Source organism: Dryobates pubescens, chromosome Z, assembly GCF_014839835.1.
Source record: "Dryobates pubescens isolate bDryPub1 chromosome Z, bDryPub1.pri, whole genome shotgun sequence".
NCBI classification, from domain to species: Eukaryota; Metazoa; Chordata; class Aves; order Piciformes; family Picidae; genus Dryobates; species Dryobates pubescens.
The window spans coordinates 134,613,429-134,636,881 of NC_071657.1; the positions used below are offsets into that span (position 1 = coordinate 134,613,429).

The 23,453-nt window shown below is 44.4% G+C and overlaps 1 protein-coding gene across 1 annotated transcript in view; it reads left to right on the forward strand.

Annotated features, from left to right (window-relative positions):
* The first annotated feature begins 6,987 nt into the window (after positions 1 to 6,987).
* Positions 6,988 to 23,453, forward strand: part of RASSF9 (Ras association domain family member 9) — a 46,790-nt gene continuing 30,324 nt past the window's right edge. Inside the window, exon 1 of the mRNA XM_009901456.2 lies at positions 6,988 to 7,251. Within this exon, the coding sequence (XP_009899758.2) occupies positions 7,205 to 7,251 (47 nt within the window). The 5' untranslated portion in view covers positions 6,988 to 7,204. The remainder of the gene's footprint in view (positions 7,252 to 23,453) is intronic.

Here is a 23,453-nt window from a genome sequence, read left to right on the forward strand (position 1 = left end):
ACCAGGGGAGGTTTAGGCTGGATGTTAGGTAGAAATTCTTCCCAGAAAGAGAGATTGGTGTTCAAAAAAGGATTGGATGTGGCACTTGGAGCCATGGTTTAGTTGTCCTGAGGAGTTAGGTACTAGGCAATATGTTGGACTTGATGATTTCTGAGGTCTTTTCCAACCTGGCTGATTCCATGAAATCCTTAAATGGAAGTCCTCTAGAGAGGTCACAGTAGCTGAGATGATGCTACATCTGGACCAAATCTGCAAGTCAAAAGTAACCTGTGAGGATTACTGTACTTAGGGCTGTGGTGTAAGCAGCTGATGAGATACAGGGGAAACAAATGAAGACCAAAAGAAATTTGAGAAACAGCTGGACTGAGTTGGGAAAGACTCAAGAACCCGGTGACTATTATGAACAATATTGGCTACATGCTTCATGGTTCTGCTACATCTCTCTCTTTTTTTCCTTTTTCTTTTTCTTTTTTCTTTTTCTTTTTCTTTTCTTTAACTTATTCATATTTTTTGTTCTGCTTGACATTTGCAGTCAGAAGGCAGTTGTGTCATTTGCTTACAAGTACACAGAATCACAGACCTGTCAGTGAGAGCAGACACTCATTGGATTGGAAGTGACCTGAAGGATCATCTAGTTCCAACCCCCTTGTCATGGGCAGGGAGACCTCACACTACATTAGGTTGCTCAGACCTGGCCTTAAAGACCTCCAGGGATGAGGCTTCCACCACCTCCCTGGGCAACCTGTGCCAGTGTCTCACCACCCTCATGGGGAAGAACTTCTTCCTAACATCCAATCTCAATCTGCCCATTTCTAGTTTTTCTCCAGCCCCCTAATCCTATCACTCCTGACAGCCTAAAAAGTCCCTCCCCAGCTTTCTTGCAGCCCCCTTTAGATACTGGAAAGCCACAATAAGGTCTCCTCAGAGCCTTCTCTTCTCCAGACTGAACAACCCCAACTCCCTCAGCCTGTCCTCATGTGAGAGGTGCTCCAATTTCTGTTGCTTGTGTATTAAAAGTGTGAGAAATAACCTGCTTATTTTCTCCATGATACAGACTATTATGGACTTCTATTAAATAATCAGATATGTACTTTTGTTTTCATATTCAAGAGTCTCTGTCTCTAACAATTTCTCCTCACATATTGAGCTATTCTGTGTACTAAAACCCTCCTACTGCCATTAGCTCTCCCTCCTATATCTCTTTTCAGATGGAGTATGTGGGATATTGAAAATGTAGGCTCAGAATGAAAGTTTACAGTGTCACAATGAGCTTTTCCATTTTGTTCTGTATTCCTTTCTCAATTAATTTTCCTCTTTTTTCTTTCTTTCTTTAATTTTTCTCTGTTTTGTTTGGTTTCCTTCCTTCCTTCCTTCCTTCCCTCCCTCCTTCCTTCCTTCCTTCTCCTTCCCTTCCTTCCCTCCTTCCTTCCTTCCTTCCTTTCCTTCCTTCCTTCCTTCCTTTCCTTCCTTCCTTCCTTCCTTCCTTCCTTCCTTCCTTCCTTCCTTCCTTCCTCAGTCCCTCCTGCAAATCTTCTGAAATGAGTCAATTGAGCAGCACAAATCCACAGGCTCTCTGAAGATGGATCACCCAGATTCTTGCCTTTTAAGCAGTTATAAAGCCAACACTGACCTTTATCTCTTCTCTGCTGGACCATCAGTAGTTTAGTTTGCATTCATATACCTGGCTGCAGACATAAATATTTATGATGCTTTAAAGTGAAGCAGCCAAGGTACCAGAAGCAGCCTATGCACATTAACCTAGGGCAAGGAGTGGGCAATTTGCCCTGTTCCTAAGGTAGCTTTTGCTGCCTCCATTGAGCTGCTGTGGTGGGTTGAAATTACCCCCAAAACAAAATTTGCCAGTCCAGCTCAGTTGGAAAGCACATGAAGCTGTATTCACCTGCAGACAAAAATCTAAACATATGGAATGCAATGAATATGTACAAAATATACAATATTTACTTGGATTTACAATTTATAAACAACACAAGAACCCTCCTGGACAAAACCAGGGGGTTACCAATAGCTTCTTCCTCTTCCCCCGCCCTGTACATGGGACAAGAGAAAAGAAAGAGGAGAAAAGCAGATAGTAGCTTGGAAGTACTTAGCCACATGAAGAAAGTAGCCAAAGTCAGCAACAGCCAAGCAAAAACACCCAGCTAGAATCTGCTAGAGTGAAGAAACCAAAGAGAGAATTAGTTTATACAACTAACTTTATATTAATTATCAGGCCAATGTGATTATTTAGACCTTGTCATTTTTTTCCCCCTTTACATCCAATGGTCATTTATTTACATTCTGCCATTTTTCTACTCAATCCATGGAAAATTTTCCTAGGCACAGCCTAAAACTACCACAGCTGCTCACTGCTGCAGCCAGAATGAAGTTACACAACGTGGCTAAGCCAATTCATCTGCTCAGGGCTGCTCAGGTGAGACATCTTCCTCCCACATCTCTCTGCCCACACTCTTGGCCACACGGGCCTGTTTCTCTCCTCACATGCCAGTCCTGCCAATTGTCTAATACCTCAATAAGCCAATTTAGCTAATTATGCCAACAACAGCTGTTTATTCATTTTCCTGTGTCAAGCCTGATTTCCGTCCACGTAAAAACTTGAATAGCGTCAGCACAAAGCCTGTTGACAGCTAGGCTTGGGGACAAGGAAAGGGTCAGGAGTGTCTGGCTGGTGGGAGAGGAAGGAGAACTCCCCAGTTTGATGGACAGCAAGCCATTAGATTAGATTAGATGATGTCATTTTGTGTAAACTCACTCTTGGAGCAGATTTCACTGAGGTGCCAGGCTGCCCTACTACACAGCCAAAGGAGGAGGTCTTGCTCCCTCACCCTGTTTCCGAGACCTCGTTTCACTTTGCTTCCTCTCTTTTGTTCTCTAGTCCTGCTTACAGTTCAACTCCTCCCTTGCATCACCTCTGGAAATCACAGTGTCTGACTGATCTTGTCTGATCATGAGGTAAGCCAAGACACCTCACCAATCAGTCCAGAGCAGAAGGCACAAACTTTTGTTACTGGGTTGGAATCTGAATGAGTTACGTCAGCTTACCAGGATAGCAGATGAGATCCCAGAGACTACAGACACCAGAACCAAGGGGTGGGTAAGAGAAGAAGAAGAGAGCAGTAGCACACCTGCTCCTTGTTGCGTGTAGGAAGTTAATTTGAAACTATGCCCATAGACTTGACACAGTTAAAGCCGAGTTTTAAAGCTGGATTAAAGCTGTGCTTTAAAGCGTTGCTGTGCTGCAGTATTTTTGCCAAAGAGATGCATGCAACACTCGGTGTGAGCTGCTTTGGAAGATGGTAAATGAAGCATTTCAATCTATTGAACCTAAGCTTTCTGTTCAAGCACTCAAGACTTGCATCTACATTAATTGTTCAGTGAGCTTACCCAGGTGGCAGCTGCAACTCTTGTGTTTAAAATCCCCTTTCCTCCTTTAAATACCAGAGTGAATTGTGGACATGTCATTCTGATGATCTCCAGCTCAGCACATATGTATTATATGGAGTGTTTTAAAACCAAAATATATGAGTCCTTCAGACTGAACTATCTGCCATTCATTCAATACTTCTAGGGGGAAGAGACTGTATTGGAGATCAATTTGACTGAGCTTAACAGCTCAAGAGCAAAAGATTCGACGTTACCAGCTGTTTGCCTTTGGTATTTTTGCATGAAGAAAACATAATGAGAAGGTGATCATACTGAATGTTAGCTGCAGCACAGGATGTTCCACCTCCACACAAGGGGGAACTTCTTTACTGTAAGGATGACAGAGCACTGGAACAGGCTGCCCAGAGACGTTGTGGAGTCTCCTTCTCTGGAGACTTTCAAGGTCCATCTGGATGTGTTCCTCTGTGACCTGAGCTGGATTGTATGGTCCTGCTCTGGCAGGGGGGTTGGACTCAATGATCTCTTTGGGTCCCTTCCAACCCCTGGCATCATGTGATCCTCTGATCCTGGGTCATGATCACTAGGGTGATGGTAGTTTTTAGGTCCACATGGCATGCTGGGAAGCCCCAGAGCTCTGGTCTGGAATGTTGGTCCAATATTCCTGGAAAATCAGAGCCAGAGTTTAGAGAAAACTAAGGACATGTACATGCAGATACAGACAGTTTGAGGCACTTTGGAAGGTTAAGGGAAAGCTAACTGAACTGTTGTGTCAACACTGCCTACAAAATTAACCTGTCCCTCTGACAGGCTTTGCTTTCTATTTCTGCTCTCTTCAGAGGCTGATTTCTGTGCTGAGGAATGGCAACTTCTGTCCCTTCTGTTGTTAAGAGAAATATCCATGTATTTTTCTGGGTTTATGCATGTATCACAGAACCACAGAATGTTAGGAGCTGAAAGGGACCTCGAAAGATCATCCAGCCCAACCCTCCTGCCAGAGCAGGATCACCTAGAGCAGATCACACAGGAACGCATCCAGGCTGGTCTTGAATAGCTCTAGAGAGGGAGACTCCACAACCCCCCGGGCAGCCTGCTCCAGGGTTCCGTCACCCTCACAGGGAAAAACTTCTTCCTCCTGTTTCCATGGAACTTCCTATGCCTCAGCTTCCACCTATATTTATATAAACTCAGTAAACTTTTTTGCCCCTTTTGATACTTTTGACCATGCTCTATACTGAACCCCAAGTGAAGCAGCATGCCTTCAGCTCTTTATCATGCACTAAATGTTCTGTGCTCTTGCTTTCAGCAAAGATCGGCCTTCCTCGTTCTTAGGATTCTCTCCTTTATTTGCAAGACTTTACCACACACTCACTGAACTTTCTTCCTGGTTTGGCTTAGCCTAATAGTGAAAGTGCATAGACTGAAAGCCTTCTCCTGCCCCTCAGCTGTGGGAGAAAATGTCTGCTTGTTATGCTGGAGTTTTGCATAGCTACATCAAGGTAACAAGCATTTGATTTACTTGTGTCGTGGGATCCGGTTCCCACATTACGTATCTTTAGCTGAAAATTGCTTTGCATCTCCTAGTAGAGGAGGAAGAATTTCCATGGCATTTTAATATTTGACTAAATTAAAATGGTGAGATGACTATTCAGAAGTTCTAAACCACTGCTACAGATACCCTTGAGTTCCCATTTATTTTCCTCATGGGGAAAAGTGAATATTGTGCCGTGGATAAAGTTAGTTCATTTTTTACCTCTGCCAATAAAAACAGTCATTTGAATATGAATTATTCCTCAGGAAATTCTACACCAAATGAATTTCTAAGCCAAATATGCCCTTGAACATCTCTTAGGGACTGAAAAAAAATGTTCCCCTGGTTTTTTCAGATGTAAGAAAATACCTTTTTTGTGTCGTGTATAACCTGACGCAAAGCAAAAAGGAAAGACTTCTACGAACTTAATGTGTTTGGGCTCATCTTCATAACGCCAAAATCACACTGCTCAAAGTCTACCCTGGCAGCAGGAGAGAAAAAAATCTGAAAGCTGCTTCATTTTAGATTCCCTCTTGTTGTGTTATTTGGATGATTACCCAAACAAGGCTTTTCAGAGACTCTGGTCCCTCTCTTTGTAGTTACAGCTCAGAGAGTTTAGAGGCGTGGGACTGAACTGAAAATATGTGGGGTATTCCCAGAGCTGCCAGTAATAGGTAACCCATGGAATAGGCCTTTGCTTTGTTTTGTTCAGGCTGCTGTGACTATCTTAACTAAGGGAGGAAAGGGGAATTTTAGAAAAAGCCTTTTTTTTTTCCCTCCCCAGATAAGCCCTTACTCTGCTAGGCTTCTATTTAATCATCTCCCCTGGTTAATAAAACAATTCCCTATTGTGCTGCACCTTTGGGCGGCCACATAAAGAATTTGCCCTCTCATATGTGAGAAACAAGAAAAAGAAAAGGGGGGGAAAAAAAAAGAGAGAATGATTTACATCTAATATGTACCTGTTAAATTAACTGTGGAAAGCAAAGAGTTATGGTGAGGTAAAGCTGTACTGCCAACTTCCCACCTGCCCAACAGACCTTCACCCATCGGCGTCAATGCCTTTGGGGAGCAGTGGTCTGCTTTTTCTTGATCTGCTCCAAATTGAAGGAGAGAAGAGGGGGAAAAAAACCAACCCACCAACCACCACCACCCAAAAAAACCCCAAACCAAACCAAAAACCCCAAACCAAACAAAACTCCCCAAAACCCCCTAACCCCCAACCCAAAACCACAAAAAAGGCAACCCCCCCCCCAACCAAACCAACCCAACCAAGGTAAAATCGACCAAAAACCCCAAACAAAAATACCACAAACAAACAAACAAAACCCAAAAGGTTCCCCTCCCCACCCTTTCTGAAGTTTTAATAAGTTTTCCTTTCTGAATCTTTACTCCAAATCGCTCCTTCCCAGGGGGGCTCCAGCAAACAGGAACTGTATGTAGTGTGCGTTCATTTCCCTTCTGGCGATGCCAGCTTAAGAATAATAGCAAAAAAAAGGTCCCGGGACATCACAATACGACCTGAGCCTTTCGTGCTGCAGTCTCTCACTCGTTCTCTGCTGCGTCATGCTTTAAGAGTTTTACGCGGGTGGTTTTTTAGCCTTGGAAATGTTTCATGCAAGCGGTTCGTTTACTTAAAATTCCAGGGTGGCCGAGGGGCCACAGGAGTCTGGTTTTTGTTTGGTGCCCCCCCCTTCATCTTTCCATTACTTGTCCAACACCTTGTAAAAAGGCAGCTTATTATGTGCTGAGAACTGGTGTGGCAACTGTTGCTTGCCCTTCATTAACGCTGGTGTTTAGCTGAACGACTTGACCTGAAGTAGCTGGAACCTCCCAGGGAAAGTTTTCAGCCCTTTTGTTTTGTGTGTTTTATTTTTTTTCAGTTCCAGAGTTCCCCACCGGAGCAAAACCCCTTCTTTCCCATTTGCTGACTGGTGCCCCGAGGGTGACGAGGCTGAGAGTTTAGCAAGTTCGGTGCATAGCTTCACATCACAGGAGCAAGTGCGTATTTCCACCATCCCCCCCCTTCCTTTCTTTTTTTTTCCCCTGCTCCTAAACGCCTCCTTCAAGTTTGCAGCTGGGCAGGACTCCAAAGGTGCAGCAGCAGCAACAAGCCGGAGTTCAAAGTTAGCAGTAAATTGCACAACTTCTAGCTCATCGCTACGCTCAGTGACTATTAACAAGCTGGAAGGCGGTCAGGGAAAAAAGAGGGTAGAAGGGAACACCCTCGAACTGTTTGGGGATCGTTGATGTTATGCTTCTGCCGCTGGGATCATGGCTCCCTTTGGAAGGAATTTATTAAAAACTCGGCATAAAAACAGGTAAAGTGCTTGGGAGCGTGGAAGAAAAGGGAGGGCGGTATGGGGTGGGTATCTTTTATTCCTTTTTTTGCTGTTGTGGTTGTTCTGCGGGGAGGATGTGCTGCTCCGGACCCGTTCTGCTCCCGGGAGCTGTAACTTGGGGGCTCACCTTGGGAGCGGGTTGGAGTGTGCGGTGGGAAGAGGCTTCGCTCCCTCCTCCCTCTCTCCCCCCGTCCGACCTGGCTCTCCCCACTTCGCTCTGCCTCTTTTGATTCCTGGGCAACATTTTCGGTGAGGGGAAGATAGGTCTTCCTGACTTTGAACCTCCCCCGCCTAAACCGAGGCGAACATTGGAAGTCCCCCGTGTAAGCAAGGTGAGACTCAGGCGGGACTGTGAGGAAGGGCTGGAGACCCCGGCTCGCAGGTCCTGCCTGCGGCAGCCAGTGCCGACAACCGGAGGGGCCCTGGAGCCCCTCAGCCGCTCGGGTTAAAACTCGCCGAGCTTCTCACGGGAGGGCTGCGGCGGGCCCAAGCTCAAGTCCCTCTCCGACCTCCTTCTTCCCATCCCTTTGGGAGAGAGAGTCGCAGCCTGCGACCCGCTCCCCCCCCCAGGATCAGTCCCATCCCTTAACTGGTCCGCTGGATATAATGCTGGGAGGCAGGAGAGCATCGATCTTCCAGCGGAGGGAGGAGGGATGCTTTTCATGGTTAGCTTTTAGTCTGAGCTGGACTTGACTGCCTATGGTTTCTATTGCCTAGGAGAATATTGCAAGGGGACAGATGTGGTCCGTGGGTTGACTCTTGAAAAGTTTCTTTCTAGGTGCTTTGCCCCTCATGGTGTGCGTGCTTCCACATGCCACGCACACCAACCATAAAAAGAAGGGAAAGAGTTACATAATCATTTTAAGTGCTAGGATGGCACTAGATTACTTTAAGAGTAAATGTGCCTGGAGTGGAGTAAATTAGCTTGGACCCCATGGAGTTTACAACGGCTGAACCCATCTGGCTAAGACTCCACAGAAACTGATTGCTGAAATTTGGGCTTAGTGAGAGAGCAAAAAAAATTCTTCCCTGCTTTGGCTGGTGCTCTCCATTGAAATTTAGTTAGCAATTAAGGATATTCAAGGGAAAACATTTTCCAGAGGTGGTATTATTTGACCCTAAAAAGTCTTGTAAAAAACGTCCAGGTTTAGTTCCAGCTTCGGCTTTAGATTCTCCCATTCTGTGCACTGAAAGCTGCTATGGGAGGATTGTATTTGGTTGTGTGTTACGTGAAATAGAAATCAGGAGGAGTGTAACAGTCAAGGTTTAGAAAATGGAATACTATTGGAGAATTACTAACACTGTGGATTGCCAGTTCAAGAGTGTGTCTTGCTAATGTGTGTGGGGAAACAGCAAAACTTTGCTGCGCTTCTCATGTGGCCATTTTGTGCTTGGAAGGTTTAGAAAGGTTGACATAAACTTTTACATGAACTTGCTTTTACATAGAGCTGTTAATATATTACTACCAAAATAGAAGTTTCCCTACTGGCACCAATTACCTGAGTAGCTGTTAAATTACAAAGCTCAGTTCCACTCTGTTTAACATGAATCTGTTTCTCTTTTGGACGTTTAAAATAGCTTCATATTAATTGCATCAATCTCACAGTATTCGCTGATGTGGCATTTTGTTCCTGGGGAAAAAGAAAGTCATAATCCAAGGCTTTAAGCAGGCAATAAAAATTAAAACACCAAAGGAACCATTACTGTGAACATTGAGCACTTTCTTGTGATCTCACCCTCCCCTTCCCCCTGGAAAGAAAAGAAAGAAGGAAAGAAAGGGAAAGAAAGAAAGAAAGAAAAAGAAAGAAAGAGAGAGAAAGAAAGAAAAAGAAAAAGAGAGAAAGAAAGAAAGAAAGAAAAAGAGAGAAAGAGAAAGAAAGAGAGAGAGAAAGAAAGAGAGAGAGAGAAAGGAAGAAGGAAAGAAGAGAAAGGAAGAAGGAAAGAAGGGAAAGGAAGAAGGAAAGAAGGGAAAGGAAGAAGGAAAGAAAGGAAGGAAGAAGGAAAGAAAAAGAAGGAAAGAAAAAAAAAGAAAGGGAGGGAAGGGAGAAAGAAAGAAAAAGAGAAAAAGAAAAAAAGGGAGGAAAGGAAGAGAGAAAGAAGGAAGGAAGAAAGAGAAAGAAACAAGGAAAGAAAAAAGGGAGGAAAGGAAGAGAGAGAAGGAAGAAAGAAAAAGGAAGGAAGAAAAGAAACAGGAAGGGAGGAGGAAGGAAAGAAAGAAGGAAAGAGAGAAAGAAAGGAAGAAAGGGAAGGAAGAAAGAAAGAGGGAGGAGGAAGGAAAGAGAGAGAAGGAAGGAACAAAGAAATGGAGGGAGGGAGGAGGAAGAAAAGAGAAAGAGAGGAAGGAAGAAATGAAGGAAGAAAGGGAGGGAGGGAGGAGGAAGGAAAGAAGGAAAGAAATGCTTTTAATGGCAGAGAAATGTGGCAGTAGGAAGGGGCTGAAAGTCTTGTGACTACAGAAATGGGGAGGGGGAGGAGAGGCTCAAGAACAAAGAAAACTACATAGTTCTTCAGAAGTGTTATTATCTATTCAAACATTGAAATCTCTGTGTGTTTAATGTTCACTTCTGATAGGGAATTTTCAGAGTTAAACTTTGCTGTACGTGATTGGTGAAAGGGTCTTGCAGTATGGTTGGAGAGCTAAGTGAGAACTCTTTATTTTCTCTCTTTTCTTCTCCATGATAATTACATCTTTGTGAACTCATTTGAAACCTTGAAGAGGAAGTCAAGCAGTCTTAAAATCCTTAACTGTGTTTAGAGCAGTAGTCGGGGAGTCAGGACTTGTGGGTCATTACTCAGTTTGATTTTGCTTGCTTGTAAAGAGGGACTAAAAAGAGATGTACAACTGTGTGTATATTGAATCTGCTGCTCTGTGTATTAAGTTTACTGCTTTGCCATCATTTGAGAAGCTCAGGAGTGGGGTTTTTTTGTTGTTGTTGTTTGGGTTTGTTTGGTTTGGGTTTGGGCTTTTTCTTGGCCTTTTTCACTGTAAGATTTAATGATCGTTTGCTCCATGCAAATGTGACTCCTGAGAGTTGGAAGATAAGCAAATGAGGGATGAAATTTATGTTTACAGGAGAAAGACATGAAGCTAAATCAAGGTAATAAAGGTAGTTGGAAGAAGAGCCAGAAGGAAAATGAAGGCGTTATAGTCATTTGCTCAGATAACAAGATGACACGTCTGTAATTAGTGCTTGTCTTGCAGCATTGCCCACAGGTCCCAGATCAGGGCCTGGTTTCATTGCAGACTCTTCACATCCAGATTGTGAAATGTCAGTCTCTACCCCTAGCACCTTAGAATTTAAACAAAGAGGTTACTCTAACTGTTCCATGCGTGTTTGAGATGCCTGAGCAAGAGGCAAGGGGATGTTGGCTGTGGTGCCGCAAACTTTTGGGGAAAGCAACTGAGATTTGATGCTCAGGAAGACAAAACCCGTGAACTGCTTCTAGTATTTGAAAGATCTTCAGTCAGTGTTCCTCTGCTGGGCTGCTGAAAGCTTGCTAATGCAGGGAGGCAGCACAAGGCCCAGGTAGGCATTAGGTCACGGTAAGCTCTGCTTGGATTTCAGAGCAGCGGCTGCTAGAAGTGTGGCCCCAATAGAGTTCTAGAAAAAAGAGTGACATCTTGATATCTTTATCAAGGGTTCTTCGCCCTCCTGTGACATCCAGAAATAATGGTAGTCCCCAGAGCGTGTGTGTGCTTGGCACTGTGTCTCCTGGAGAACAATGCATCCAAAAGACAGCGAGGCCATGCCCCACCCACCTGCAGATCCAAATGTGCACAGCAGGGACAGGCTGTACACTCTTAGGCAAGAAAGGGAAGAGGACAGTTTTCTCCAGGGCTTAGCTCTGTACCATGAATGAACTCAAGGGGAATGGTGTTTTTTTAATGCAAATGTTAAATATGGTATTCCTAGGAAGCATGAGGAACACACAGCGCTCACCATGCTTTGGAAGCGCGGTGATGTGAGGAAGTGCTCAGCCAAAGACAGAGCAAAAGAGAGGAGACTGAAATGTTTGCAGATGAGGTGATTCTCCCCCTCTGCTCTGCTCTGGTGAGACCCCACCTGGAGTACTGTGTCCAGTTCTGGAGCCCCTATTACAGGAAGGATCTGGAGGTGCTGGAATGTGTCCAGAGAAGGGCCAGGAGGATGATTACAGGGCTGGAACTCCTCTCCTATGAGGATAGACTGAGGGAGTTGGGGCTGTTCAGTCTGGAGAAGAGAATTGTGGCCTTCCAGTATCTGAAGGGGGCTACAAGAAAGCTGGGGAGGGACTTTTCAGGGTGTGAGGGAGTGATAGGACTAGGGGGAGTGGAACAAAACTAGAAATGGGTAGATTCAGACTGGATGTTAGGAGGCTGGTGAGAGACTGGCACAGGTTGCCCAGGGAGGTGGTGGAAGCCTCATCCCTGGAGGTTTTGAAGGCCAGGCTGGATGTGGCCCTGGGCAACCTGATCTATTGTGAGGTGTCCCTGCCCATGGCAGTGGGGTTGGAACTGGATGATCCTTGAGGTCCCTTCCAACCCTAACAGTTCTATGATTCTATGATCTAACACATTGCACTGCACAGAGACAGAGCAGCTCCCTATCCAAATCTGAGAGACAAATACAAAGCATGTTATACTTGGAGTGTTTATGTACCAGGGTTTCACATTGTGTTGTGGGTTTCCTGCTTGCTAAATAGAACAATAATCCATGCCTCACTGATTTTCTGTAAGATAGGACTTCTGTGCTCTCAGTGCTACATTTTGGTCACATCTGAGAATAGGTCCTTAGGTTAACTCAAATACTTCAGGTGTTACTCATCACCTTACAGATACCTGGCTCTACCACTGTCTTATCTACCCAGTGATCTCATATCAAGAAACCTGATTCCATTGTTAGCTCTCTTCCACTGAGGTTTGGATTTGTCACATAAACCTTGTTGAAGCTTTCCCATTCCATGCAAGTTGTAGCTAGGGAAGTAGCAAACTCAGAGGGACAGCATGCAGGTCCTCTGCCTCCTTCACATAGTTGTTCTTGATGCTTCAGTGCTGTCCTGTTAGGCACAAATAGCTTGAGAACGACTTTATGTCAGTGTAGTTCATGCTGGTCCAAAGTTTACTGCAATCACCTATGTGCTCTGTTGACATACAACACATCTGAACTCCAACTACTGTTTGATGCTGAAACAGTTGTGTTACAAATCTCTTATTATTTACATGTATTTATTGCTTTTTGCTTTTCCTTCCTGTTTCCCCCCCCCCCCTACGTTTTCCTGTCAATGCTCCAGTGCCACAGCAGTTAGCATAGTGTTTCTGTACAGGAGGCAAAGATTTACTTTGCCTACTCTTTTATGTCTATCTCTTTTTAATCAGCTACTCTCTGATTCAGAGCTAGGAAGAAAGACCATATATATTCATTCATTTATACAGATATGGAGGGAGTTCTTCCTGTCCTGACAGTCAGAGGCCCCTCCCCAGTGAGAGAAACATTCAATTATTCTCTCAGGTTTTGTATTACAGTGCAGGGTAATGAATTAGATTAGAGACTTCATCTATCTGATACTGACCTACCATTACCATGTTCCCTCCCTTCCTCTAGTAGTTTCTCATCACACCTAGTTAGCACAGTGATTTGAGTATTACTCTCAACATCTCTACAGCTCTGCACTTGCATGGACTGCTGTGCATTTTAAGCCTTGGTGGAGGAAAACTGAAAATAGTCAGAACTTGAGCTTGGACTGGAAGAGCTCTTGGAGATCAGCTGCTAATCTGAATGAACTGTGTATGATCCACGCTGTTCAGTCTCATGGGATCATGCAAGTTGTCTAATGCTGCTCCTCTTGGATGAGCATAGCCAGAGAAAAGTCCATGTGAAGCTATAAAGGGGCATTTTGCTTCAAGATTACCAGGCACTTGGTATGTATGTTGGAGGGGGTTGATCAAAGCTGCTTTCAAGTTGATGGTGCTATCTCTGTTAATTTAGATTTGTAAGGGTGGAATAAATTCCTCTCCATATTTTTCCTTCTTCTGGAGTGTCAGATGTGTTGGTGGACTATCAAAGCAGTTGTTCCTCTTTTTTTTGAGCCAGAGTTCATCCATTATAGTTTATGTGGGGTTTCTTTTTTCTCCTGAGCTGGCTTTTGTCTCAGGGGTCAGAACTGTTGCATCCATTTTCTGGTAATCTTGGTACATATTTGTTCACTTCACTTTCCGGAAGAGCCTTTTTGGTTTGGTTTTGTCTGGCAATATGCTAAGCTGATTTCTAAAGAGTTAATTATCTACAGTTCCAGGAGGGCAGAAAGCAATTTCATTCCAAAGGAGTAAATAAAATGAGTAATAGATGTGTGTAATACTACACCGTCTAAGGGAAGAGCATTACTTAGCTTAAGCTGAATCTAATTTGAAACACTACCACAGTGTAGAAGCAGGCTGAGAAGATGCATTCCAGACAAAGCAGCATTTATTGATTTCATTACTACTTTTTTTTTTTTTTTTGGTAACACAGAGGAAAAAACTTGCTGGTCAGTGCCAATTGCTTGTTTTACTGATGAAAAATTGAGCACAAGCCCTGCGAGGAAAGGCTGAGGGAGCTGGGATTGTTTAGCCTGGAGAAGAGGAGGCTCAGGGGAGACCTTATTGCTGTCTACAACTACCTGAAGGGAGGTTGTAGCCAGGTGGGGGTTGGTCTCTTCTCCCAGGCAACCAGCACCAGAACGAGAGGACACAGTCTCAAGCTGCACCAGGGGAGGTTTAGGCTCGATGTGAGGAGAAAGTTCTTCACAGAGAGAGTTGTTAGCCATTGGAATGGGGTGCCCAGGGAGGTGTTCCAGAGAGGACTGGACATGGCACTCGGTGCCATGGTTTAGCCATGAGGTCTGTGGTGACAGGTTGGACTCAGTGATCTTTGAGGTCTCTTCCAACCTTGGTGATTCTGTGAAAGGAAAATACTCAGACATGCTGCTAAGTCTATAGTGATTCCAGGAGAGCAACTTAAGTTTTCAACAATGAGTATTAAAAAATCAATAACCCAATAACTTCTATGAAAATCAGTGCTAATCACAGGCTAGGGCCTCTTGATTGACCTACACTCAGAAAATCTCTAATTTTGTTTTGTTTTGTTTGTTTTATGTGATGAATAATAATTCAACATTATGGTCTCAAACGCTATTATTTGCAGGCATGCTGTACAAGCATTAATTAGTTCATTGAACTCCCATGTTTAGTATGGAGATAAATCTTTATTAATGGTGACAGAAAGGATGATGCAAGATAAAGTGTTTTTTTAAGACCACACACTAAGTAAAGCCTTGAACTAAATACAGGGCACACTGGTCCCCAGTCGTGTGCATAGGTAACTGAGCTATTATTGTCACTGCTGTTGTTGCTTTTATGTGTCATCGTACTCTCAATATGGTAACTTTCAAGGGAACAGAGGATGTTAGGGGTTGGAAGGGAGCCTCTGGAGATCATAGAATCATAGAATTATTAGGGTTGGAAGGGATCTCAAAGATCATCTAGTTCCAACCCCCCTGCCATGGGCAGGGACACCTCACACTAGATCAGATTGCTCACAGCCACATCCAGCCTGGCCTTAAAAACCTCCAGGGATGAGGCTTCCACCACCTCCCTGGGCAACCTGTTCCAGTGTCTCACCACCCTCATAGGGAAGAACTTCTTCCTAACATCTAATCTAAATCTCCCCTCCCCTAGTTTGCTCCATCCCCCCCTAGTCCTATCACTCCCTGACACCCTAAAAAGTCCCTCACCAGCTTCCTTGTAGGCTTCCATCACATTGAGTCCAACCCCCCTGCCAGAGCAGGACTATAACTCTGTTTTCTTTTGCAGTGTTACTGTGCTAGCAGTTACCCAAGTATCACATAGATAAGAGTCAAATGGTTTCTGGATGAAGAGAAAGAAAGAGCTGCCAACAACCAGGATTAGAGGGGAAAAGAAATTACTATACTTCTGTGTGTAACAAAGGCCAGAATCATCCTTATGGAATGTAGGTACTAAACAAATACAGTTCAGTGTGATTTTCATGTAGGCAAGGTACTGTGTTACAGGTAAAAATCATAGAATCACAGAGTGGCTTAGGTTGGAAGGGACCTTAGCAGTCATCCTCATGCCATGTTCAAGGATGCATCTCAGCTGTACTCAGCTGCTAAACACTTCATCCAGCCTGGCCTTGAGCACCCCTAGGGAGGAGGCAACCACAATCTCCCTGTGCAGTCTGTTCCAGAGTCTCACCATGCTCGTACTGAGGAACGTCTTCCTAAGTTCCAGTTGGAACCTACTGTCCCTCCAGTCAAAATGTTTCCCCTTGTCCTGTGCTAGATGCCCTTATGAAGAGTCCCTCTCCAGCCTTCCTGTAGAATCCCTTAAGGTATTAAAAGGCAGCTCTAAGGTTCCTCTGGAGTCTTCTCTAGGCTGAACCCCATCTCACTCAGCCTATCCTCATAGCAGAGGTGTTGCAGCATTTAGAGTTCCCTGGAAATTCCTGTTAGATATGTTTACAACTGGTCTTTTTGGTTGGTTGGTTTGGATTTTGTTGTTGGTATGTTGTGGTGTGGGCTTTTTTAAGAATAGAATAGAATTAACCAGGTTGGAAAAGACCTTTGGTATCATCGTGTCCAACCTGTCATCCAACACTATCTAATCAAGTAAACCATGGCACCAAGCACCCCATCCAGTCTGTTCCTAAACACCTCCAGTGATGGTGACTCCACCACCTCCCTGGGCAGCATATTCCAATGGCCAATCTCTCTTTCTATGAAGAACTTCTTCCTAACATCCAGCCTAAACCTCCCCTGGTACAGCTTGAGACTGTGTCCTCTTGATCTGTCACAGGTTGCTTGAGAGAAGAGACCAACCCTCTCTTGTCTACAGTCTCCCTTCAGGTAGTTGTAGAGAGCAAGAAGGTCTCCCCTGAGCCTCCTCTTCTCCAGGCTAAGCAACCCCAGCTCCCTCTGCCTCTCCTCATAGGGCTGTGCTCCAGACCCCTCCCCAGCTTTGTTGCCCTTCTCTGGACATCTTCCAGCAACTCAGCATCTTTCCTAAACTGAGGAGCCTGGAATTGTACGTAGCACTCAAGGTGTGGCCTAAGCAGTGCCGAGTACAGGGTAAGAATGACCTCCCTGCTCCTGCTGGCAACACTGTTCTCGATACAGGAATAGTTTGTTTGTATTTGGTTTTGTGTTTGGTTTCATAGGTTTTGTTTGTTTGGGGTTGTTTTTGTTTCTTTCTTTGTTTGTTTGTTTTTAAATGAACTGTTCTATGCTATATGTCTCCAGTTAGGAAAAAATGACTTAGAACTGACTGCAGAGCAGGGTTCATACCAACTCTGATGGTGGCATTTTGCTTTCTGGGGCCATAAGTTTTCCATGGGCATGCAAAATTTTGGTGATAAAAATGACAAGTGTTCTTAAATCACTTCTCATTATTCTGTGTTGCACACAAATAGAAAAGTCAAGAACTAAGTAGTGATTTCAAAAGTTGCATTATTAGGGGAGCTTTGTCCAAAGGAAAAGTTTTTGGAACACCTTTATGAATCTTGGCTTCAAACAGGTACCATAATGTCCTACTGCCAATGGCATCCTCATCTGGCAGGAATAGCGTCACTAGCAGGAGCAGGGAGGTCATTCTGCCCTGTACTCAGCACTGGTTAGGCCACACCTTAAGTCCTGTGTCCAGTTCTGGGCCACTCAGTTCAGGAAAGATGTTGAGATGCTGGAAGGTGTCCAGAGAAAGGCAACAAAGCTGGGGAGGGGTTTGGAGCACAGCCCTGTGAGGAGAGGCTGAGGGAGCTGGGGTTGCTTAGCCTGGAGAAGAGGAGGCTCAGGGGAGACCTTCTTGCTCTCTACAACTCCCTGAAGGGAGGTTGTAGCCAGGTGGGGGTTGGTCTCTTCTCCCAGGCAACCACCACCAGAACAGGAGGACACAGTCTCAAGCTGCACCAGGGGAGGTTTAGGCTGGATGTTAGGAAGAAGTTCTTCCCAGCAAGAGAGATTGGCCGTTGGAATGGGCTTTGCAGGGAGGTGGTGGAGTCACCATCACTGGAGGTGTTTAAAAAGAGACTGGATGAGGCACTTAGTGTCATGGTTTAGTTGATTAGATGGTATTGGGTGATAGGTTGGACTGGATCTCGAAGGTCTTTTCCAAGCTGGTTAATTCTGTATTCTGTACTTGTTGCCTTTTCCTGCCCTGGCCTATCCAGAAAGGCACTTGAGGTGCACGTGCTGTAATAGTGATAACGATACCAACTTGTGACCTCAGACAACTGATAAGCATACTCAGCTTTCCTTAGCTGTAATTTAGGTGATAATATTTACATGCCTCAGGAAAATAAGGAAGGCATGACTAGACAGTGTAAAATCTGCTGGGAGAGCAGAGTGTGAAAGCCAGTTAGTGGGAGATGTATAAATTACATCTAGAAGTTCCTTGTTTCCAGTTCTTGTACAGTCCCAGGCGTTGGCTGCCGTGCAAAGAAGCGAGAACACGCTGTGGATTGTTTAGGTTTGGCTTTCGGTGATTCACTGAGGAATTTTCAATGGCCCAAGTGTTTTCACGTTCACAATCACTTGTGAGGATGGCTGTAACGTTACAGCAAGGGAAATAAAGGGGGAAAAAAAAAAGGTCATATATATTTTTAACAGATTTTGAGGTGGCTTTATGAGGTGAACGTGAGGGAAGAAAGTTAACCTTTGAAGTAAAAAGATCAGAAAGGAAGATTTATTTCTTCCACTGGAAATTATGATAAACTTGTTGTGTCACTGTATTTTTAATGTTAGGTAATTGTATTTTTAATGAGAGCTAAGTCCAGAGAGGACTAGAAGGCCAGGTACTATGTGGGGAGGAATAAAACCCACTAAACTTCAAACCAAATTTTCCAGTTCTAGTTCTGTACACCTCTCAAATGCACTTTATTTGAAGCTGTGTTTCTCTTTCACCAGCTTTGTCCTGATTCACTCTCACTCCTGTCTGCCTGAGTCTGCCAATGTGAACCAGTTAATTTGTAGTTTAGATGGTTGCTAGACATGGATTTTTTGAGGATTAGCATTAGAAGAAGCCAGGCTATCAACTTATTTCTTATGTTGTAAACTTGGAGGTGATGTAAACCTCTTGTTTTCCTGGGTTGGGGTTGTGGGGTGGTTTTATATTTTTTGGGTTGGTTGTGCCTGTCTGGGTTGGTTTGTTTGTTGTTTGAATAGAATAGAATAGAATTAACCAGGTTGGAAGAGACTTTTGATATCATCGTGTTCAACCCATCATCCAACACTATCTAATCAACTAAACCATGGCACCAAGCACTCCATCCAGTCTCTTCCTAAACACTTCCAGTGATGGTGACTTCACCACCTCCCTGGGCAGCATATTCCAATGGCCAATCTCTCTTGCTGGGAAGAACTTCTTCCTAACATCCAGCCTAAACCTCTCCTGGCACAGCTTGAGACTGTGTCCTCTTGTTCTGGTGCTGGTTGCCTGGGAGAAGAGACCAAGCCCCACCTGGCTACAACCTCCCTTCAGGTAGTTGTAGAGAGCAAGAAGGTCTCCCCTGAGCCTTCTCTTCTCCAGGCTAAGCAACCCCAGCTCCCTCAGCCTCTCCTCACAGGGCTGTGCTCCAAACCCCTCCCCAGCTTTGTTGCCCTTCTCTGGACACCTTCCAGCAACTCAACATCTTTCCTAAACTGAGGGGCCCAGAACTGGACTCAGGAGTCAAGGTGTGGCCTAACCAGTGCTGAGTACAGGGGCAGAATGACCTCCCTGCTCCTGCTGGCCACACTGTTCCTGATGCAGGCCAGGATGCCATTGGCCTTCTTGGCCACCTGGGCACACTGCTGGCTCATGTTCAGCCTACTATCAACCAGTACCCCTAGGTCCCTTTCTGCCTGGCTGCTCTCCAGCCACTCTGACCCCAGCCTATAGCACTGCATGGGGTTGTTGTGGCCAGTGTGCAGAACCTGGCACTTGGATGTGTTCAGTCTCATGCCCTTGGACTCTGCTCATCTGTCCAGCCTGTCAAGGTCCCTCTGCAGAGCTCTCCTACTCTCTAACAGATCAACACCTGCCCCCAGCTTGGTGTTGTCTGCAAACTTACTGATGATGGACTCAATCCCCTCATCCAGGTCATCGATAAAGATGTTAAAGAGCATGGGGCCCAGCACTTGGTTTTGTTGTTTGTTTTTTGGTTTGTTTTGTTTGGGTGTTTCTTTTTTCACATTCATTAGTCTTCTTCAGAGAAGGCAAATACTGGTATGAAGAGGGTAGGCAATTGCTTGTGAATAAAACACCCCAATATAATTTGTCTATTGTGAGGATCCAAACTGTCAAACTGATTCATATGTTCCTAGTCACTGATGTAAAGAATTCTGAGCTACGAATTTCCCATCATAATGGAAAATAGGACCACTTTTCTCAACTAGCATATTTATTTTGTCCTCTTTAACAACACAAGGCCAAAAAAGCTCAGAGCAAATATGCAGCAGCATAACGTTCTTATTTTCGGGGACAAAGTCAAGTTCATGGTAAGGTAATAGCATATTAGGCTAAGTTTTGTTTTGCTCAGGTATGAATATGTTTACCTTAGTCTAGCTTGTAAGGATGCATGACCTCAGTGGAATAATGCAGCTGAGTGAAGACTAATAATTTTTAAGAGTCTGCCCTTGGGTTGTGAACCTGCAATTTGCTCTGTATTAACAGATTCCTTCATCCATGTGGAACACACTGCTTGCCCCAGCCTTCTCCCAGCTCGGGAAGATTATTTTGACAGAGGGCAGTTTCCACTGCAGAGGCACTTCTAAACTACCAGATTTTTCAGAGCAACACTTGGGGCACTGCTTTAACAACCAAAAATACCCCTCATTTCTCCCAGGGAGTTACCTGCTCACTAACCCAAGAGTGGCTTAGTGATATTTAGAAATGTATAACCATATGCTGGTCTTGTTTCTTTTGGCTTCACAATAGGTAAACTGATCTGCTGAACCATTGTTTTACTTGGACGTTTAACTTGTTGACAGACTCCCTCAGTGCTGATTGCTGAGGCACTAAGTAGACTTGTTTAACTTGATTATTGCCACTTTGTTGTGAGTATCAAAGAGCTCTGTGCAAAGCCAGTTTTCCAACAAAAATGTAGGGTTGGTATTGACTTGAGTTCACTTTCCCAGACTTCTGATACTTTAAGGTCTGGGTGGATAACTAATCATGTTTGTTTACTCCTGAAGGCCACTGCTGGTGTCAGGCAGTATCTCAGTTATCTTTGGAACTGCAGGTGTGGATGTTTGCAGTACTTTTACTGACTCTCATACTGTTTGTAAGATTCAGGCACACAGTACAGCACAAATGCAGAGCTTCATCTTACTCAACTTGAGCCATTGCAGATGGAGGTATCTAGTCATCTAGGTGCTCTTTGTAGTTAATGGGTACATCTAAACACCTCCAGAGGGCAACTCATTCAGCTTTAGACAAGCTTTCAGTACAGGATTAGTCACCCTTGTGGAGGTGCCTATCTCATGTCACTGATTACAGAGGAAGGAATGAAAATTATCTTTGTCTACACATCAATATTCTAAATGGCTTAAGGTAGATGAAATTCGCTCCACCCCAGTCACTTTCAAAGGGAAGGTCTTCGTGGAGCATGCTCAGACGCTGATGAGCACCTAATTAACGATCTTTTGAACCATTCATTTTGGAAATCAAAAAGGGAATAGTGAGTGGAAAGGTGAATTATAGGTGGATAATGTATGGTTATGGGAGAACGATCCAATACAATGGATGTCTTCCCTGCCGCTGCCACAGAATTCCTACGTGATGTTGATCAGGTCACATAAGCCACGGTTGACAAAGGTGGTTACTCACTGCACGTTCCCCATGTGCTAATTCAGTGTCCTGAAGTCTGTTTTGCACGAGGGCTGAGCAAAGGAGGTTTATGAATGTCCTGCTTTGGACATCCCTATAGCTGTCAGTTCAGCTGGCCGGAGCAGGAACTTCAAATGGGTGGATAGCTTTGGCCTAAATAATTTTGGGCTTTGCTTGGTGAAAGGGAGTTCACTCCCTACAAGAGTATGTGGAGATGAATTCACTAATGTGTCAGCTTGTGAAGCAGTTGAATATCTGGTGATGAAAGGAATATAGCAGAAAATTGCATTAAAAAATCTGTCTTCTGTGAATGGTAGTACTGTTTGTAGGAGAGAAGATAGAATATACTTACTTATGTGGACATATACTGACCAAATGTTTAGATTGAAGGAGGCTTTAGTACTTGAATGCCATTGTAGTCACCTAAGACAAGCTTTAAGAACCTCTACCTCCGGTGTTGACAGCGCTATCATTAAATCCTGAGCTTTGACTGGCAGAGCTCCCTAGTCACCTATACTCCTATCATGTCTCTGAAAACCCTGCAGTTTATGTGACCACCTCAAAACTTGCTCAGAATGAACAAAAAGGAAGTCTTTCAGCTTTTTCAGCCATGAGGTCTCCTCTAATAGCCCGTCTCAGAGCATGCGCAGCAACAACAGAAGTGCCACCAGACATCCCACGAGGTGCCCATGCTGGTGTCCTCAACATGTCTTGGTCAGAAAAGTCTTGCCAAGTTATTCTAAAGTAAAATTCTCTTGGCATTTGCTGTTGAAATTACTCCATTTTTGTGCTGGCTTACAGAAGTTACCATAACCCAGAAAAAGGCAAAGATTCATAGAACGGTTTGGTTTGGAATGGACCTAGTTCACGTCGATCACCTAGTTCCAATCCTGCCACTGTGGGCAGGGACACCCTCCACTGCACCAGGGTTCTCAAGGTCTCATCCAACACTCCCATGAGGAGCTTGCCAGAATAGAAGTCCATTTCCTTCCGTGTTGAAGGCTTCAGTAGCAGAAGGAGATCAACCTTTTGGTTGCTGTTCTAATTAGTGTTGTATTTTTTGTGCAGTGAATGCCTGAATGTAGTCAAAAAGGACCTGGTTCCTGCCCTTTTGTTCATATTTGTGACTACTGTAGGTCAGTTCCTGCTGGACTTGATGGTGTCAGCAAGTCCTGTTGTCAGCAGCTGAACTCTTCCACAGCACTTTTTGTTGATGTTTGGATGGCCAAGCAGGAATTATGAATTTCAGTAGCAAACAAGACACCTGAAAGTGGTAACACCCAGTCTGTACAAGACCTCAGTACCTTCTGTGGCTCTGGCAAAACTGTATGCATTTAAGTGAGGTAGGAGTCTTGATGCATTTGAGAGAATGCACCTTGCTATAGCTACACAGAATCATAGAATCATCATAGACTCCTTCGAAGGCTTAGGTTGGAAGGGACATTAGAGATATCTCGTCTGACCTCCCCACCATGTGCATGGAGTTGAGAGGCATAGTTGAGAGGCATCAATGATTGCCCTTTGGAATGAGCTGCCCAGGGAGGTGGTGGAGTCCCCATCACTGGAGGTGTTTAGGAGGAGACTTGATGGGGCGCTTGGTGCCATGGTTTGGTTGATTAGATGGTGTTGAATGATAGGTTGGACACGATGATATTGAAGGTCTCTTCCAACCTGGTCTATTCTATTCTATTCCATCCTATCCTATCCTATCCTATCCTATCCTATCCTATCCTATCCTATCCTATCCTATCCTATCCTATCCTATCCTATCCTATCCTAACTAGACTCAGCTGCTCAAGGCCTCATCCAGCCTGGCCTTGAACACCCCCAGGGAGGAGGCATTCACAACCTCCCAGAGCAACCTATTCCAGTGTCTCAACCACCCTCGTACTGAGGACCTTCTTCCTAAGATCCAGTCTAAACCTATTCTCCCTCAGCTTCAAACCATTCTCCCTTTTCCTATTGCTAGACACCCTTAGTCCCTCTCCAGCCTTCCAAATGTCATGGAAAACTTTAACACCAGTGCTTAAAGTTTTTGTGTGCTTGACTGCAGCTCAAACCTATTTCTTTCTGCTATAGCATTTGTGCATGGTAGGCACCTAGTCAGTAGAGAAATATATCTGTGACAGTTCATGTTGTGTACAGATCCTATAACAGATATACATGGCACATAAGAGATACTGTGACACATCTTATAGATCTAACCTGTATAATCTACGTCTAACATAAACCAAATCTATTTCAACCCCCAAATTATTTGATACATAAACAACATGTTCAGAAACAGCCATTTCTGTAGGTTACAGAATCACAGAATCAACCAGGTGGGGAGAGACCTCTAAGATCA